This window comes from Callorhinus ursinus, unplaced genomic scaffold (assembly GCF_003265705.2).
Source record: "Callorhinus ursinus isolate GAN/ISIS: 27379988/994484 unplaced genomic scaffold, GSC_fseal_2.0 scaffold20, whole genome shotgun sequence".
NCBI classification, from domain to species: domain Eukaryota; kingdom Metazoa; phylum Chordata; class Mammalia; order Carnivora; family Otariidae; genus Callorhinus; species Callorhinus ursinus.
The window spans coordinates 23,682,860-23,704,012 of NW_027397082.1; the positions used below are offsets into that span (position 1 = coordinate 23,682,860).

General features: G+C 38.2%; 1 protein-coding gene across 4 annotated transcripts in view; it reads right to left on the reverse strand.

Annotated features, from left to right (window-relative positions):
- The window catches only part of ENTPD1 (ectonucleoside triphosphate diphosphohydrolase 1), a 132,420-nt gene that overhangs the window by 106,265 nt on the left and 5,002 nt on the right, over nucleotides 1–21,153 (reverse strand). For 2 of the 4 annotated variants that reach the window (XR_003209967.2, XM_025880558.2), the window contains exons 1-2: nucleotides 20,183–20,228; nucleotides 16,446–16,552 (exon numbers count right to left, since the gene is read on the reverse strand). Coding sequence is in view for 1 of the 4 variants with exons in the window: in XM_025880558.2 (XP_025736343.1) it covers nucleotides 16,446–16,552; nucleotides 20,183–20,205 (130 nt within the window). In the remaining 3 variants the exon portion in view is untranslated. Of the gene's footprint in view, nucleotides 1–16,445; nucleotides 16,553–20,090; nucleotides 20,229–21,153 lie in introns of those variants that run through there. The other 2 variants (XM_073904410.1, XM_073904409.1) reach the window with 2 other exon arrangements.

A 21,153-nucleotide genomic window follows, 5' to 3' on the forward strand; every position in this document is an offset into this window, starting at 1 on the left:
ATAAAAGCAACTGAACAACAAACTGGTCAAAACTAAAAAGCTGTATACCAGTGTAAGCTAGAAAAATATATTCACTGTGTGGTTTGTAGTGCAATAATCAGGCACTCTCTCCAATGTGCAATATCCACAGTGTGGTTTGACAACTTGAGGGACTCTCTATATACCCAACAATGACCAAGGAAGCAGGAATCACATAACTCGGACAGAGTAGTGATGGTAGCATCTGCATCACTGGTGGGTCATGATTGGGAAGGTAGCTGGTAGGATGGAGTGGAGGATGGGCATTCTGGTCTCTATCTAATTCTTCATTAAAACAGAAGTCTATTGATAAAATTCATGAAAAGAGGTACTCTGGTTTTATGTATCTTAAAATAAATGCCATGGGTAACTATTGTAAAAAATGACATTTTTCCAATTCTAAGAATGTATTTATCCATTTAGCTCTTGCTATATTTGAATGTACTCAAATGTTCTTCATAAGATTTAACATGTCATTTTGATGTAATGTAATGTCCTTTTGATATTTTTTAAACAGTCCTTGCTTGTGGTTGCTTTCAAGGCTAAAAGGAGACTATAAAAGAATGGGTTTTTATAATTGATAGTGATGCCAGAGGCATGGTAAGTCATAATACTTTAAGAATCATGGGGTAACATGTTACATCTTATATGGCAATTGACAGATATAATTCAGGAACTCATACATTTTTTTTCCACCAGCAACAGACCCAAGCTCCATCTTCTTTCACTCCATAAAAACCAAAATATTAAGTGAGTACTATTTGGTGCTGGTGTATGAATATTCAGCAAACAAAATTTGCCAGCACATTTTGAAAATCATATGAAATTTTCTTTTTTTTTAAATATTTTATTTATTTATTTGACAGAGAGAGAGCACAAGCAGGGGGAGCATCAGGCAGAGGGAGAGGGAGAGGGAGAAGCGGGCTTCCTGCTGAGCAGGGAGCTTGATGAGGGGCTCCATCCCAGGACCCTGGGATCATGACCTGAGCCAAATGCAGACACTTAACCGACTGAGCCACCCAGGCATCCCAAAAATCATATGAAATTTTCTTAACACTATTTGACATCATGCTTTGATAATCTATCAAACAGAAACACATGGGATGCCTGGGTGGCTCAGGTGGGCCTCCATCCTGTAGCACAAAGAATCTCCCCATCCTCCCCTTCCCCAAATTTAAAGCAATGATATATATTCAACAGCAGCTGTGGGACTGGGGTCATGTTGAGAGAGGGGAATGGGTAGTGAAGTATGACCTGAGATGACCCATGACTTTCCAGGATAAGCCTTAATAGTCAGGGAGGAATGTCCTGAACCCTGAGCTAGAGAAAATCCTTGCATGATGCAGAATGTCCATCTTTTCCAAAAGGGAAGTATGTGGCCAAACAGTAACACCAGAAAAAGGCAGGCCTCAAACACACATCACAGCAACTGCAAGCAGAGCAGACACTCAAGAAGGAGTTTACAGAATTGAAAGGAAGATCCTAAACTACAGGTCAATGTTTAACCTGACCCCAGTGCTCGATGGAGCCTGTGTGGCACAGGGATTATCATAGTTTACATCAAGTATCTCACAACCGACTCATAACCACCCTTATCTGAGCTACAAGAACTGCCCTTCTCTTCCCCTGCATGAATTTAAATTTCGTACATTTTCTGTTGAAACATCCTGTTTACCTCCTTCATCCTATTACCCCAATCCCAAGTGTCCTGATTCCTCTAAACATCTCAGAGGTCCACAGAAACAATGAGTGAACTGTCACTTTATTACAATGATAAGATTTTATGGCTACTTTAAGAGGCAGTCCCCCAAATCAGGTATGATAACTAATAACAGCTATAACTTCTTTTAGGTGAAAGATGTTCATTTCCAAAAAAGTACTCCTTACCTATGAAAGTCTAATCAGTTTATAAAAGTTCCAACTTAAAAATTTTTTTTAATTTAAATATTTTTTAAACATTAAATTTAAATAGAGATGGTAAATAGTTCAGTGGTTGCCAGAGATTGATTGCGGTTGGAGAAAGGGTTGAATATGTGAAACACAGGGGATTTTTAGGGTGGTGAAACTACTAGTATAATATGTAGTGGTAGATACATGACAATATGCATGTCAAAACTGACAGAACTTTAGAGGACAAAAATGAAACTCAATGTATACAAATTAAAAAAAAATCATTCAGGAGATTAAGAACCCAGAATGGAATGTAGATTGTAACAAAGGAATCTAATGTACCAAAGGTATTACAAATGCATGGAAAAACCTCACTGGGGGCATCTGGGTGGCTTAGTTAAGCATCTGATTCTTGATTTGGGCTCAGGTTACGATCTCAGAGTCCTGTGATCGAGCCCTGCATCAGGTTCCCTGCTTAGCAGGGTATCTGCTTGAGATTCTCCCTCTCCCTCTCCCTCTGCCCCACCCTCACCCACTCACATGCACATATGTTCTCTCTCTCTCTCTCTCTCAAATAAATAAATAAATCTTAAAAAAAGAAAGAAAGAAAAACCTCACCGAAGGAGGAAGGGAAAAGGGGTGCTAAATTTGGAAAGAAGTGAAGTTTGCCAGATTAAAAGCAAGAGGAACTGTACAAAAGTGCATTACTTGATAAAGCTTCCCATGGGGCTACAGGTTCATAATTCTGAGGCCACTATACATACTAGGATAAAACAATTAAATAAATGGAATACAGTGGGAGTCAATGTTCTCACTATTGGAGTGGAAGGTTACAAAGGCAAGGGGAAGTGGCTAGAACGACCCATTTGGTAATGTGCTACAGTTGGAGACATCAGTATGAACTCATATTTACTTTAATATACAGATTGCTTAATAAAGCAATATATAGTCACATGTATATACAAGGTTTAGAGTACATAAATACTTAGAGTACATAAATACTTCCTTGCTGGGGCAGCTGAAAGGGCCTCTAAGCAATGATACTCAAGTAGCAATAAACATGGCCGGCCCCTAGATCTTTCTGTTCTAAAACCATTCTCCAATAAAAGGAACCAGGACTCCCTGGAGAAAAATGGCTGATTCTAGGACTGGAGCAGGAAATATACAAGGCAAGCCTGGAGTATCTCATAGTGCCAGAAAGTAAGGGAGTGATCAAAAAACTGCACAGTAATGTAGTAGATCAAACTGACACAGGAGCCAATAGCCAAAATTGGAAGAATGTGAGCAACAAAATAAAATAGCATTCAATTATAACCCAAAGTATAAAATAAATATCCATGAGTTTATACTGATATAAATTATTGAATAAATAAATGAGGGAGAATAGACACATCTCCTGACAAGAAGAATTCCAAATAATTTATGTCGATATGCTGCCTTCTAGGAGGTAGAGCCTAACACTCCTTAAGCATGGGCTATACATAGTTACTACCTTCCAAAGAATGGACTGTGGGAAGGGAAGAAGAAAGAGTGATTTCACAGTGGAAAAACCTGACAAACACTACCTCAGGCAGGTGACCAAGAGAACATCAGCTATAGGTCATGCTGATGATAGTGCACACCCTTGGGGTGATGTGTTAAATTAGATGGCACTTTGCCTCTGTGGTAAAACTGTATAACCCCAGTATAATTACGAGAAAGGCATCAGACAAATCCCCATTGAGGAACATTCTATAAAATACCTGATCACTACTTTTCAAAACTGTCAAGGTCATCAAAAACAAGGAAAGTCGGACAAAATATTACAACCAAGAGGAGCCTAAGAAGACGTGAGGATTGAATGAAATATGAGATCCTGGAACAGAAAAGGGACACTGTATAAAAACTAAGGAAATCTGAATAAAGTATGAACTTTAGTAATAATAATGTATCATATTGGTTCATTGATTGTAACAAATGTACCACACTAATTTAAGATGTGAATAACAGGGGGAACTGGGTGTGAAGTGTACGGGAACTTTCTATACTATCTTCACAACTTCACTGTAAATCAGTAACTACTCTAAAAGTTCAGGAGCACCTGGGTGGCTCAGTCGGTTAAGCATCTGCCTCCAGCTCAGGTCATGTTCTCAGGGCCCTGGGATCAAGCCCCACATGGTGCTCCCTGCTCAGTGGGGAGTCTGCTTCTCCCTCTCCCTCTGCCCCTCACCCACGCTCCTGCTCTCTCTCTCTCTCTCAAATAAATAAAATCTTAAAAAATAAAATAAAAAGTTCATTTTTAAAAATGTTAGGTTAAACACTATATAAGTGTTTAAAAACCCAGATGTTGTACAAAAACCCCTTGCTGAAGAACATATTTATTAAAGTAACTGCTAAATGGACATAGTTTTGCAAAAACATTTGTTACACATGATTTCTTGTTCAAACAAAATTCATTGTATTTACATCCAGCAAAGCAAAGTTAACTCGGGCTGTATGCCAAGACATGGAAATAGCCTTGTTATATAGACTCAATGTGATAATTGTATTACTCAAATCTTTCTATCCATGACACACAATATTCCCATTGGTCTAAAAGTAAAAAAGCCTCTAAGTTGATTCTCCACTGGCTCAAAAAGTTTCCAAATGTCTCAAGGGAGAAGTCAGAAACTCTGGGACCAGGGGAGGGCAGGAAGGATTAGTGACGGCTGATTCCAGATTTGAAAAAATAATAATAATAAAAGGAAGGAAAATGCCTACATTTCTCCAGAGGGCCACCCTTAAATGGGAACACTGCCAAAGAACTTAAAGTAGCTCTGAGAAGGAGAAAAGTTGAAGTTAAGAAAAATTTACCACACTTTACCAACCCTAAGTGCCCAGGATTGTACTTGCTAGGCAATCAAGACTCCAAAGGGCATAAGTCTCTGTCTTTGAATTCTGGACATCACTGGTCCTAGGGGCAGGGGAAATTTTTAAAGAACACATGGCCTCTAGAATTTTATGCTCAAGACTTTCACACATGGCTCACACACCCAGTTTTTGAAGAAAATAATAGCCCACAATACCAGGCCCATCCATAGCAGGAAGCTTGCATGTTGCCTCCGCCTTTGCAGAGATCAGCCAGGGGTGACAAGCCCTGGAGACAAAGCCAAAGTCAGGTATCCTGCTCTCCTTTACTTTAGGCCCCTCATCCACTGGGGGCCAGCAGAACCTGAATAAATAGGAGAGCAGGAAAAGATAATAGTGGTTTTCAGACTTTTGATAGTACTACTTAGCCTAGGTGGTTCTGCCAGTTCATCCTTCAAGGTCTAGTTCAAACCTTAAATCTTTAGTCTTCCAGCTAAGCCTCCCTCCTCCAAATTCTGAGAGCATAATTCTCTTCTCACAAATGTCAAGTTGCTTGGCACTTGTTTAATGCCTTGCATTGCTGGCTTCTTTTCATATGTAATACATCTTGTATATATAGCCTAGAATTGACTTCAAATTCTTGAATCTGACTGCAAATTCTTTTTCTCTCCTCCCCATCCATATCCTTTCATATCCCATAGCACCTAGTCCAGTGTTTTGCATATATGCTTAATGAATAGCTGATTTTGAGTGGCTATTCTGATCTCCCTCAAATTGCCATTAAAAACATTAAATATAAATCAGATCCTTTTTATATCTTATCCTTCTGGATAGCCACTCAAAATAGCCAGGAGGTTGTCATGATTATGTTCAGCCTACTTATGGTGAGACTTGGTTTGAGGTGAGAAGAAATAGGTCTTCTGGCAGTCACCAACAGGATTATGCATTTCCCTGCCCAAACTGGTCTTTCACAACTCTGCTCACACAATACTCCTTTGTTCCCAGACAACTGACTGCTGCATCCGGTTTTGGTGCAGGAAAATGATGTTATCTTAGGCTCCAGACAGTGACCCCTGGTCTGATCCAGCAAAATGAACCCAAACCTGGAAGCTCAGTCCCAGCACTCACCCCTGCCAGGGCCCTGGGTTTCCCTACTCCCCCCATCTCATTCATATCTAATACCTCCCCCATCTTGAGAAAGGATGGTATGTATTCTTACCTGAGCCATTAGCATTTGGAAACCCAGGCAGGCACAGGAATTACCAGAAAAAATTCTAATCATTAGATTGTTATGCTCACATAGAGAGTCCAGGGCCTGATGCAAAACAGCACCTTTCCTTTTCCTGTGAGGCCGCTGATCAGTTCATGCACAATTTACCCCAATGAGCATCATCTGTGCATTCATTTACTGACTTTTCTTTATACATTTTTATATTGTTTCCAGTAAATATTAAACATTTTCATAAAAACTTTAGGGGAAAACGTTAGCTAGACTGCTTCAACAGATGTACCATTCCCAAGTAAAACTCCTCAGCACATGAACTGGTCACACAAATCTCTCCCAACTCTGAAAGTTTTCTGATCCAATCCAAAGTATATGACAATCCCCCTTTTTAAATTCATGGCTTGACATATAACAGGCAATTGTCCACATTTTTTAAAAAAATGAGTTTAGGCTTATGAATTATAATCTTTAAAAGCCAATTGGGCATCTAGAATTAAATGAAAATTCACCTGAAATTGTTGGTAAAACTGGACAGCCACATGCAAAAGAAGGAAATTCATTCATTATCTTACAACATACACAAAAATTAACTCAAAATGGGTGAAAGAATTAATTGCAAGACCTGAAATCATAAAAATCCTAGAAGAAAACATAGGCAATAAGTTCCTTGACACTGGCCTTGGTGATGATTTTTTGAGAGTGCCACCAAAAGCAAAGGCAACAAAACCAAAAATAAACAAGTGGGACAACAGCAAACTAAAAAGCTTCTGCACAGCAAAGGAAACCATCAACAAAATGAAAAGGCAACCTATCAAATGAGAGAAAATATTTGCAAATCATATATCTAATAGAGGGCTGATATCCAAAATATGTAAAGAACTCATACAACTCAACAGCAAAAAAACAATGTGATTTTAAAATGGCAGAAGATCTGAATAGACATTTTTCCCAAGAAGATATACATATGGACAGCAGGTACATGAAAAGAGCATCTTTTAATCACCAGGGAAATGTAAATCAAAACCACAGTGAGACATCACCTCATGCCTGTTGGAATGGCTCTTATCAAAAATGTAAGAAATGACAAGTGTTGAAAAAGGTGTGGAGGAAAGGGAACCCTTGTTCATGTCATTGGTAGGAATTTAAATTGGTGCAGCCACCATGGAAAACAGTAGGGAGATTACTCAAAAAATAAAAAATAGAACCACTATGCGATCCAGCAATTCTACTTCTAGGTATTTATCTGAAGAAAATGAAAAGGATATCCTCAAAAGGATATCTGCAACCCCATGTTCATTGCACCACTATTTACAATAGCCAAGATATGAAAGCAACATAAGTATCCATCAATGGATGAATGGATAAAGAATATGATGGAATATTATTCAGCCATAAAAAAAAGAATGGGATATTGCCATTTGTGACAACATGGATGGACCTCTAGGGCATTATGCTAAATGAAATAAGTTAGACAGAGAAAGACCAATACTGTATGATCTCTCTTGTATGTGGACTCTAAAATAAAACAAAAAACCAAACTCATAAATATAGAGAAGAGATAGGTGGTTGCCAGAGGCTAGGGGTGGGAGGTGGGGGATGAGTGAAAAGATAAAATGAAAAAAAAAATGTGAATACCTATGGTAAAAAAAAAATTAATCAGATAAAATAAAATGTAAAAATAAAAATCATCTGCATTAAATACCATTACAAATAACTCATCTGAGCTGGCAATCAGACGAAAAGAGAGCTTCCACACAACACTAGGCATGCTCGTGCACAATGACAAACACAGCACAACTCACGGTTCTGCCTGGAAACAGACAGATTGCTTTTGACATTGATTGCAAGACCCATCCTGAATTTCAAAACATAAAAATCTGTTTTTATCCAGTGTTTTAGAATCAAGGATATACAGACTATATATAGAAAATGTCTCTAAGCCTACCCACTCGACTGTTCGCCATAATTTCTTGAGGAAAAACAGAAATTGCATAGAGGTCTCTGCTCGGAAGCCTCTGGAATGACAAAGAGAAAGCTGCCAGTTAAGAAAGGTGTCTGTGGGAGGAAGGGATGGGGGAGCAAAAAGATCCGTACCCTGTGTGTCAGAATGCCTCACAAACTAATCTTTTTCTGCCTCTCTAATCCAGAGGACGAATAACATGGATTTTGCAGAATATGCTCAAATGATATATATGATTAGGGCAAGGCAGAAGGAATTACCAGAGAATACTTCATTAATGCTTGACTTATACATAAATTTTTACCACATGTACAATTATTTGTTACTATGCTTTGTGTTATGAAATGGGAGCAAGCTAGAACAGAATCAATGAGGAAAATAATTATTTCCCCCTCTTCTATTTAACTGCCCTAGTCTGGAAAAAAAAAAAAACTGTGAAAAAGAGACAGAGTGCTCCCAAACAGCTAATGATATGCCATGATTTATTATAGCTATGTTACATTGCTCGGGCTCCTGCAGAAACCTTGTCATATTCTTCTTTTTGTCTCATTTATGCATGGGACAGATTCAATCTTACGCCATGACACTTAGGTATCCAAATATTTTTCTTATCTTTATTTTCTTTATATCAGTTTAAGGCCAATATTAGCTCCCTCTGAGCTGGCAAGAAAGTCCATCATAATTGTAATTGTGGTTTACACCAGAATTTGGGAGAAGTGCATATATGAGAAAATGGGGGAAGGACTTCTAATCTCTCACCTGCCTTAATCACTAGTGATATTCTCACTGCCCAACTTGAAATGTGACAGGCTTTCTGTTCCAATGCTAAGCCTGAATGGGATAGGGCTGAGAGGGGGCTTTGCCTCAGCTAGAAGCCCTGGTACCTAGTATGGAGCCTCCCCAAGGCACCATACAACCTCCTTTTCTGAGGTCTTACCTACCAGGACACAACCACAGAACAAGCAAGGGTCCCTCCTACCCATGGCCCCCCAACCTCCAACCCCTTCCCAGTGCTCCAGAATTTCTGCTCTTTCCTGGCCCTCAAGGGTACCCCTTTATTTCTTCTTCATTACTCTATGCTTCAGAGCCACCTTGGGTAATTTCAACAAGTGAAGGTAAGATTGGGAACCTGCTATAATTAACATCTTAACAAAGTATCCTGCCACTTACACTGATGATCATTTCTTCCCACCCCAAATTTCCCTTCAGTCTTCACCCCACACTCCATCACTATTAGAGCTAGAGTTCTGGAGGGAAGGGACTGTTTATTACTCATTTCATTCCTCTAAAATACCTAACATGGGGATTTTCACCCCCTGTGCTCAAGAAATCAAAGCCCTCAAATTTTTCTTGATATGTAAAAAAAATGTATTTTTGCCACAGTTAGGTACAAATACTGTCACAGCAATGCCAGACATATGAAACGAAGCACATCAGGCAGCTGGAATTGGGAACAGCTTTGCTGTAACTAAGAGTATTAGGTTAGCACACTATCAGGTCAGCACCACAGAGACATTGCAAGAACTCTGCCTCCGAGAGGAAGAGCAGAGCCAAAGCAGAACCAGAACTTCTCAAACAGCAATCATCCTCAAGGGTAACCTGTAGATAACCGTGATGCTTTTACTGACATTATGGGGGCCATTGCATTGAAATTTTTGCTGGCCTGATTAGTGTTGCTTTGAATTATTTAATTTTCTCACACAATATGTCTCAAAAATTTTTAGAATTTGAAGTGTGCCTCTGTGGCTGCGGATGTTCACTCTTCTTATTCTAATTTTCTTCTTAACTAAAAAAATATCTATTGTTTAGCTGCCCATCATAAAGACTATAGTGCCCAGCCTGTCTGGCAGCTGTGTGTACACCGGATAGTGAATCACCTTGGGGCTAGCAACAATGGGTGTCCGTGACTAAGTCTGGCCTAAAGGGGCAAGGAGAGGAAGGAAGAGGTCCTTGGAACCCAAAAAGTAAGCTGTGGTTGTAGGAGACAGCTGCCTGACAAGAACTGTGGCTTCTTTATTGGGTTGAGGTCACCCAGAAGCCAACCTTGAAGCTAATATTCCACCACAAGTAGTCTATTTAGGAGGCAATCCCAGGAGGCACTGGAAGGGGCTGGGTAAGTGAGACAGGACAGGGAAGGAGGCCAATACCAGGTGCACTGATCAGTAGATCACCACTGAGTGCAGTTGGGGCTCAGTCTTGATAGGAACCCCTGGGAGATGATAAAGAAAACAGCTCAGAGTTGCCCCGACCCAGGGGAGAGGAAGGTGCAGTGTTTATCCACCTATTCCCAAACATCATTGGTTAAGAGCTGCTCCTTGGGGATCAATCGTCTCGCACCACTGACCTGCCCTGTGCCTGGGCTGGGCATGCTCCCATGCCACAAAAGGCCTCAGGCGGAGAGTGGCAGATGTTTACACAGGAAAGAGCCACCACCATGTATAAGGAGTGGTGAGGACTGAGGGTACATGGGTGGGGGCCCCACAGGGTACACCTTCAGTTAAAGAGGACAGCTCTGCCAATCTGGCCTAGCAGGGAAAGAAGCTGAGGAATAAATACCCAACCTTGCTCTCCCCACTCTCCCATCTCCTGCTGAACCTAACCAGAAGCCCACTGATGCAGTCCACTCTCTGGACACAGAGCAGGGTGGAGGAGAATGAACAGCAGATCTGTGGGGCCACGAGTATTCAGGACATCTGCCTTCCACTCTTTCCAAATTTCTATATTTAAAAGTACTGCTTGACTATAAAATATTACACTATTTGACTATAAAAGCATTATAAAAATATAAAAATAAAAATATTGTGATACATTTGTATATTTGCTAAAACCCAAGAAAAGACCTTATAACTGGAAAGGACCTTGGAAAACTTCTCTCTTGAGTTCAAGCAGCAGAAATGAGTTCCAGCTCTACCTAAATGAGAAGAGATTTCAGTCTAATAATTAGGAATGATACCACTTTAAACAAGTCACTTAGTTCAGAGTGCTCCTTGTTAGGTCATTGATCTAACATCTAACAAAGCTATTGTAAAAATCAAAAGGATGTGAATGCTCTGTAATTACAAAGGTTATTGTAATTACAAATGTGAAGTGTCAGTATGCCCATACTGCTCCAGACAGATGAGAAGTGATGCCACTTCTAAACACATTCAGGAAGGAAAGGCCACTATTTTTATTTCACTGTGTTTTTTCAATTAGGAAGACATTTACACAAAAATCTGCTACTACGATTTTTTTTAAATGAGAAAGCGCATAAATAACATGTATTTATATACATGTATTTTCTTACCACTAATCCCTCACCAAAAAACTATATTCAATTAATTACATATCAGTTTCTAACAAAGAGTCATTTCTTCCCCTATTTTATTTTTGACAGTGTGCTTCACTCTTTTAACCACTTCCTCTTTTATCCTTATATGATTCAACATTTCTGATGATCCAGTAATGTTATGCCCAAGATCACGATTCTTTGTCCTTTCTCTTTTCACTTCCCTTCTAATGTAGACAATGCCTAATGACAGGATACTGCTAGGTTATAGTGAGGAATGCTAGGCAGAACATCTTCTATGTGAAATCACCAAATTCAAGGAATTAATAAAATTATAGTTATTGTTCCTAAATGGGGATTTCAGAGTTTCTGCCTTGTTACAAATCAGGAATTAGGATATCCCTAATCCTAACAAAAGACAATATTTCTTTAAGGGCTATATTGTTACTGTTACACTGTTACTGCCTTAAGATCCCAAACAGTATAGCAGTGTAGTCCCTCACTTGGCCAGCCTAAAGTTTTTAACAAAAGGAACTTTGGGAGAGAGGAGATGATTTGTTTTTAAATGTACCACCACTGAGAAAATGCATTGGTCAGTTCTTACCCAAGGGAGAAGGTAGAGGAAGATGGAGACAAATGTTTGATTAAGGAAACAAAAGAAGATATTTCATAAGAGTTAACATAAAGGTTATTCTTACTGTTGACTCTATTGTTTCAAGTCTTTGTGTAGGTGGGAGCCAGAAGCTTTTAAAGTGTAGGGAAGGAAAAGGCTTTGCCCTTTTTCTTAAAGCAAATCTACTCTTTTTAATTAACTTTCTGGCTGTTATCTCTTTACTTCACACCAGGAACTTTCTAATACCCCATTATCACACCATCTTGAGGAAACAGATATTACCCTCCTGAACTCTGGTAAGAAGCCTAACAGCTCAGGACTGACTACTCAAAGAAAGTTTTTGCATAGACCCTCTGCCCAGTAAGGCTAAAGGAAACAAATTTTTAAAACTCTCTAGGACTTGATAAGCAATTTTCCATGTAGGTAATTTTCATTGTTCATATTTGTGTTTCTCTGAAATACAATTGGTAGGAACTCCATTTAAATGCTAGAATATCCAATATGTGTTTAGAAAGAGAGAGAAGGGGGGGGAGAGAAATACTGGAGAAGAACTGAGAATTCAAATAAAATTAAATATATTCAGTGATAGATAGCCTTAGTAAGTTACTATTTTTATATTCCTAAACCTGCTAAACCATTGCTCTGGTTTGTAATACCTAAACAATAATAAACTTACATTAGGATTTAAAAAAAATGGGGGAGGGGTTGTGGAATGGATACTGAAATAATTTAATTTACACATAATGTTTTTGTGAATTCTCTGATATTTATATAACTGTCACCCCAATATGGAAATTTTAAATTTGTTTGGGTTTTGGTATCAGACTGCTAAGAGTAATCATATAGATAATGGTTTTTTGGTGTTATTTTTAGGGTGCTGCTGTCAATACAAAATGAACAAACCTTTTAGAATCTCTAAAAGAAAAAAAGAGAGTTTTATTTGAGTTTTATTCGAGGGAACACACTCTTCATAGGGAAGAAAGTGCTCCAGAGAATGAATAGTTTTTGCAGGCTTAGGTCCTTTTTTACAACTTTTTTTTTTTAATTTCCAATTGGTTTTATTTCTTTTTTTTTAATTAACATATAATGTATTATTTGTTTCAGGGGTACAGGTCTGTGATTCATCAGTCTTACCAACACCCAGCCGTCACCACAACACATACCCTCCCCAATGTCCATCACCCAGCCACTCCATGCCCCCACCCCCTCCCCTCCAGCAACCCTCAGTTTGTTTCCTAAGATTAAGAGTTTCTTATGGTTTGTCACCCTCTCTGGTTTCATCTTGTTTTATTTTTTCCTCTCTTCCTCTATGATCCTCTGCCTTCTTTCTTAAATCCCACATATCAGTGAGGTCATATGATAATTGTCTTTCTCTGTTGACTTATTTCACTTAGAATAATAATACCCTCTAGTTCTGTCCACATCATTGCAAATGGCAAGATTTCAATTTTTTGATGGCTGCATAATATTCCATTGTGTGTATGTTTATATATCTATAGATATAGATATAGATATAGATATATACATATACCACATCTTCTTTATCCATTCATCTGTCAGTGGACATCTGGGCTCTTTCCACAGTTTGGCTATTGTGAACATGGCTGCTATAAACATTGGGGTGCATATGCCCATTTGAATCACGACATTTGTATCTTTCGGGGAAATACCCAGTAGTGCAATTACTGGGTCGTAGCTCTATTTTCAACTTTTTGCGGAACCTCCATACTGTTTTCCAGAGTGAATGCACCAACTCGCATTCCCACCAACAGTGTAGGAGGGTTCCCCTTTCTCTGCATCCTCACATCTGTCGTTTCCTGACTTGTTAATTTTAGCCATTCTGGTGTGAGGTGGTATCTCATTGAGGTTTTGATTTGGATTTCCCTGATGCCGAGTGATGTTGAGCACTTTTTCATGTGTCTGTTGGCCATTTGGATGTCTTCTTTGGAAAAATGTCTGTTCGTGTCTTCTGCCCATTTCTTGATTGGATTATTTGTTCTTTGGGTGTTGAGTTTGATAAGTTCTTTATAGATTTTGGATACCAGCCCTTCGTCTGATATGTCATTTGCATATACCTTCTCCCATTCTCTCTAGTGTCTTTTGGTTTTGTCGACTGTTTCCTTTGCTGTGCAAAAGCTTTTTATCCTGATGAAGTCCCAATAGTTCATTTTTGCTTTTGTTTCCCTTGTCTTTGGAGACATGTGTAGCAAGCAGTTGTTGCAGCCGAGGTCGAAGAAGTTGCTGCCTGTGTTCTCCTCAAGGATCTTGATGGATTCCTGTCTCACATTTAGGTCTTTCATACATTTTGAGTCTATTTTTGTGTATGGTGTAAGGAAATGGTCCAGTTTCATTCTTCTGCATGTGGCTGTCCAATTTCCCCAACACCATTTGTTGAAGAAACTGTCCTTTTTCCATTAGATATTCTTTCCTGCTTTGACGAAGATTAGTTGACCAAATAGTTGAGGGTCCATTTCTGGGTTCTCTATTCTGTTCCATTGATCTATGTGTCTGTTTTTGTGCCAGTACCATATTGTCTTGATGACCACAGCTTTGTAATAGAGCTTGAAGTCCCAAATTGTGATGCCACCAGCTTTGCTTTTCTTTTTCAACATTCCTTTGGCTATTTGGGGTCTTTTCTAGTTCCATACAAATTTTAGGATTATTTGTTCCATTTCTGTGAAAAAAGTTGATAGTATTTTGATAGGGATTGCTTTGAATGTGTAGATTGCTCTAGGTAGCATAGACATTTTAACAATATTTGTTCTTGGGATCCATGAGCATGGAACATTTTTCCTTTTCTTTGTGTCTTCCTCAATTTCTTTCATCAGTATTCTGTAGTTTTCTGAGTACAGATCCTTTGCCTCTTTGGTTAGATTTATTCCTAGGTATCTTATGGTTTTGGGTGCAATTGTAAATGGGACCGACTCCTTAATTTTTCTTTCTTCTCTCTCATTGTTGGTGTATAGAAATGCAACTGATTTCTGTGCATTGATTTTATATCTTGCCACATTACTGAATTCCTGTATGAGCAACTTGTAAAAACTTAAAAGATTATAGATTAACATAAAGGCAGGAATCATGAATTTTAACATGGAATGCAGAGGGTAGGAGTGTTGATCAATATCTTAAGCACAAGACAGTTTTCCTTTAGGCTATTCATTTACAAAGCAGGTGTACAATGTATGCTTGGCAGGCCATAAGTCAGGCTTTTGATTTAAACAAAGTTTATGTACACTCATACTGACTTAGAAAGAAATCTAACATCTTATGGCTTCCCATATATATCAAGCCTTGGAGAGTTTTGCTCTCATCACTGCTAAGAGAGACACAATCAAAATAAAAATATGTTTACCATGTGCCTGCTAATATCTTAGATTTCCTTAACTATGAGTGGGGACAAGTTATTTTATTCCACAATTAGTTGTAAATAGCCATGAGAAAAGTAACAACAGATTCTAGGTTTAAAATAGAAGGAAATGCCTGCATTTAAATGAATTATAAATATTGATATTGAGAGATGCCTGGGTGACTCAGTCGGTTAAGTGTCTGACTCTTGATTTCAGCTCAGGTCATGATCTCAGGGTTGTGAGATCAAACCCTGCATCAGGCTCCATGCTGCGCATGGAGCCTGCTTAAGATTCTCTCTCTCTCCCTCTCCCTCTCCCCTCTACCCTTCTAAAAAACAAATAAATATTGACATTGAATATAAATATCAATTTGACCAATAAATGGTGAAAGAGGGGGTAGAGAGATTGCATTCTCCCCACAACACATTTTGAGTCCTCCTTATGGCTGATTGACTAGTGAGAGAATCTTTCCACAAAGAAATGGGTATTAATTAAAATAAATATGAAGTACAAATTGCATACAGTTAACCAGAGGAAATTTCTAAACAACTTGCAAATAGGAGGTAGAGATCTTGAATCATCTCTAGAATGAATTCTGACTACAATTCTCAGATATGGAGAGGAAATTTCTAGAAGGTAAATGTAAGTGGAGGCCTCATCTTTTGGAGTTTGTCCAGACCCATTGATACAAGGGTTTCTCTTGGTTAAACAAGTCCCTTCCCCCCCCTTAAATAAATAAGAAAATTCAATGTACCAAAACTATTACTCAAATCTAAAGGTCAGGAAACATTGTGAGTACAAGTGCGATCACATCTCCAGATGTTGGAGCTCCATGTTTTGCCCAAACAAATCCCACCATTTGACTGGATTTGTTGGACTAAGCACTACAGGGGACAAATTGGCAGCCCATCAACTTTTGAACCTGAACTGGGCCATAATTTACTGTGGAAACACTGTTGAACAAATTTCACGTCTCTTGGAAGCTTCCTGGATTATAAACTCTGAACTAGAGCTAGCAGTGAGAGTGACCAGACAGACAAAATTTAAAAGGTTATGTTCCCAGAGAAGTGGAACCACCTTCCAAACCAGGTAAGAGGCCCCTGCCCTATTCCTACATCTTACAGGGACCCATAAACCAGAAACCCAAAATGATGAATTTAGTGAAAATCACATGGACACTTCTGTCACTCAGGAGACCAGTGCTCAGTGATGGCACTGGGCAACTCACAATGTTACACATTTGCTGCTGTGATTCACACAGTTCAGGCCCCAGAAAAAAAGCTCTGTATAGCTCTTGCCTTGTGTCCATGAAGAAAAGATGACTGTATCCAAATGAAGAATTGAAGACTGAGGCACTGCTGATATCAGAGATGGGCATTGTTTCAGAGTGTGGGGAGAATTTGAGCTAGAGAAATAATTAGGAAAAAAAATTAAATCATCATATCTTTCCTCTCAAATTAAAAAACTGCACTAAAGTTTTTGAATAATGAAATATTTGCCAATAGAGCAAAGTGTTCATTTTCTTGAACTCCTTATATCCACTATTCAAAATTTAGCACAGTTTTTTACAACAGTTGCACGTGGCAGCTGAGGAACAATTTGTGATATTAAACAGTTATATCCTAAATTTGTACACATGTAAGTCTAGATATAACATATATGAGACACAGCACCTATTCTTCTCATTGACAACTACAATTATAAACAGTTTCAGGTTTATAAAAATATTTAACAAGACCTAATTAAGCTTTTAAAAACTGAGTTAAAATTTTCAACTACATTTAAATAAATTTAAATTTTGATATTCATTATTATTTATGCTTTGCCTTGCCTTTAAATTTGGCAGGTAATTTTTAATATTTTTAATATTCCCCATGATAAATTTCTTCTAATGAAGAAAAACAATTTCTTGAAGACACTGAATTTCAAAGATTTTTACATTCACTTAAATTGATATACTTTGCATAACAAAATATTCAAATTTTATATACTTTTTGTGCCAGTTGTAAAAGTTGGCCTCAAATTTTTTGACATATCTCCCATAGAGAGATAGGGGGTCCATATACTCTCTGGATGGGCTTATAACTGCTTTAACCAACAGAATACAGTGAAAGTGACACTATATGCCTTTTTTGTTTTTTAAGATTTACTTATTTATTTTAGAAAGAGAAAGAGTACGGTGGGGAGGGGCAGAGGGTAAGAGAGAATTCTGAAGCAGATTCCCTGCTGAGTGCAGATCCGTGCACAGGGCTCAATCCCAGGACCCTGAGATCTTGACCAGAGCCAAAATCAAGAGTCGGCCACTTAACCAACTGAGCCACCCAGATGCCCCTGTTCTAACTATATTTAAAGTAATCATGTGAATTGGTCTTTAAGAGTTCTAATTAGTATGTAAGTAAAAGTAAGCCACTAAAATATGTTACGATTTAAATAGCTGGTGTCTTTTTTTTTTTGGAAGGCCATGCTAATTTTATTAATCTATATAATACATAAAGTATAAGTCTAGAATTTAAAATCACAAACTTTTCTAGAAATCAGTAATACAAATAATAATATTAATCAGGACAGGAACCCAATTCAATTATCTTAAACAAGAAAGGGACTTTATTGGCTCTCAAAACTTTAAAGTTCAGAAGCAGGGCAGGCTTTAGGCACAGCTGGATCTAGGGCCTCCAGAAAAATGATAACAGAACTTAGTTCTCATTGCTTTCTGCTAGCCTCTGAGTTTCTCCTCAGACTCCGCACATGGTACAAATTCAGACTTACATAGTCCTTAGTCTGTGGGATCTCTGCAGAAACTTTTTACCAATAGTCCCTGTAGAAGTTCTGTTGAAAGCTCTTTTTAGCCTGCCTTGAATTACATGCCCATTCTTTCACCACTGTGGCTAAGGAGCTGCAGGACTCAGGAAGGCCTGAGTCATAAGCATTGTACTAATTAGACATTGATTACCATTCCTCAATAGAAACTCATTTGTAGGAGTGCCTGAGTGGCTCAGATGGCTAAGCGTCTGCCTTTGGCTTAGGTCATGATCCCGGGGTCCTGGGATCGAGCCCCGCATCGGGCTCCTGGCTAAGCGGGGAGCCTGCTTCTCCCTCTGCCTCTGCCCCTGCTCATGCTCTCTCTCTCTCTATCTCTGTGTCTCAAATGAATTAATTTTAAAAAGAAAATCTTTAAAAAAAAAAGAAACTCATTTGTGAGGCTATCTTCTTCTTTAATATAAGAGGGGGGTATCTCCTTCTTTTCTTTTCTTCCCCCTCCTCCTTTTCTACCTTATTTCATCTTCTGGAGACTGTCTGTAGTCCCATCTTTTCTCCAGTCTGACTCTGTGTAAGTTTTACTCTAGGCAGAGGCTGCTAATTGCTGACCACTATCCATTCCTCCTTCTCTCTCAAATACACAGAGCCTGTCTTTTGCTGAGCACAAGGTAGCCAAAAGATGACATTTCACAGCCTCCTTTGCAGCTAGGTGGGGATATGCATACAGTTCTGACCAATGAGATATACATTAAAGAACAGATGGGACTTTGGGGGAAATCTTTTGAGAAATGAATGCTATTCCTCTTTTTCCTCCCTTCTCCGTCCTGCTGCTTAAATTCTGAGTGAGATGGCTGAAGCTTGAGCTGTCATTTTAGAACATGAGAAGACATGCTCATCATCTAAGCCACAGGGAATGGGTTCCCCATGATAAATAAGAATTCTGTTACCAGGGGATGGGGAAAGAGATACTGAACAAAAAACAACATATATCCACACATAACCCAATAGAAAAGCTATTGTAGGTAATGGATATGAACAAACAATCCTGATAAAACTATAGATGGCCAATAAACATGAAAATAACTTCAACCTCACCATTAATCAGGGAAATGCAAGATGATTCTTTTTTTTTCTTTCTTGCCCATCAAATAAAAATTATCAAATGTAGGTAAGGCTTGTGGGGAAATGAGCACTTTCCATACACTTGGTGAAAGTAGAAATTTATGCAGACCTTTGGGAAAGCTAAGATGGGTCTATCAGAAAGCACATCCTTTGACCCAACAATCTCCCTTATACAACTCCAGCCAAAGAAATTCACACACATGCCCACAAATATATGAAAAAGATGTTTACCTTGACAATGTAATAGCAAGAGAAAAAATAAGAAAATAGTTAAATATTGGGTTTTTCATAGTACTGAATCCTAATTTTAAAAAAAGCAAGCTGTGAAATAGTACATAAAAATGATCCTATTTATATAAAAATAGTATTTATATGTGTATGTATATTCATATGGAAATGTATGGAAAGGGACTAGATGGATGTACATAAAACTGTGGGCGGTGGAATGTAATTGGAAGCGCTGGAGAAAAGTCTCTCTCTCTGCTCTTATACAAGTATATCACTTAAGTTTTGTACAATGAAATGGTAGTCATTTATAATTTCACAATTAAAAAAAGAAAAACAGGCAAATGCAATTCACAATAGGAAATGCAAATGGACAATAAACATGAAAAGATGTTCCTCCTTATCAGTAATCAAAGAAAAGAAAGATAAGCTTTGTCTATCTGAGTGGTACAATTATTTAAGGTACAATTATTTACAGTCACTCTATTGATGGGGCTGTAAGTTAGTATCATCTTTTTGGTGATATTTCTCAAAATGTTAAATGTGCACATTCTGTCACGCAATAAATCTATTTCTAGCTATTTATACTATAGAAATACCCACATAGGCAGCAAAATATATCTAAAAGGATGTTAACTATGCCTTTATCTATAATAAAAAATTGGAAAGAACCTAATTATCCATCAATAAGGGGTTGGTTAAATAAATTATAGTATCTTCATGCAATGGAATAGTACGTAGCCATAATCAGCAATGTCTATCTACATCAAAGTGGATTGGAAGGCAAGTTTCAGTACAGTGAAAATAGTTGGTGTCTTTTATAAAATTATTTCTCCTACCTATAAAGGAAGTTCAGAGGTAGGAAGTCCTAGGCAGCCTTGAAGTTTCCATGGCTGTCAGAAATCCAAGTTTCTTCCATTTTGCTGCTTACCTTTGTTTAGCATGTCTTCTCATGTTCTAAAATGACAGCTCAAGCTCTGCCTAGAGTAAAACTTACACAGAGTCAGACTGGAGAAAAGATGGGACTACAGACAGTCTCCAGAAGATGAAATGAGGTAGAAAAGGGGGAGGGGGAAGAAAAGAAAAGAAGGAGATACCCCTCTTATATTAAAGAAAAAGCATCACAAATGAGTTTCTATTTAGGAATGGTAATCAATGACTAATTAGTACAGTGCTTACGATTAATACAAACAAGGTTTTTTCTTAAAGATTTCAAAGTGAAAACATATTTCTTCTCTCTATAATGTGTGCATTGTTTATTAAATGCTGTGAACCACTGTTTGAATTACATAGTTATTTTAATCATGGTTATAATAAAAATTAGTAGTGGTTAAAAAAATGGATCCTGGGGAGAGAAGTGGGAGGGAAGAGGAAATGGTTATGAAAGGACAACAGGAGGGACCTTTGAGGTGATGGAACTGCTCTGTGGTGGTGGACACATGAAACACACATATGATAAAATTGCATAGAACTAAATACAGGCACACACGAATGCTTAAAAGTAAAACTGAGAAAATGTGAAGATGGATGGATTGTATCAATGCTAATGTTCTGATTGTGTGTACCACAATTTTACCAGGTTTTACCCTTGAAGGTACACAGGATCTCTCTGTATTATGTCTTACAACTTCATGTGAATCTACACTTATCCCAAAATTAAAAATTTTTTAAAGTATCAGTTGATGAAAATGATACAATATTCATAGCTAATTTTTTTAAAAGGAAAAAATTTTTAGAAGCTTGCCTTTTTATTCTCTTGATGTCTTTTTATTAAGAGAAGTTCTTGGGGTGCCTGGGTGGCTTAGTCAGTGAAGCACCCAACTCTTGATCTCAGTTCAGGTCCTGATCTCAGGGTCATGAGTTCAAGTCCCATGTTGGGCTCATGCTGGGTGTGGCGCCTAC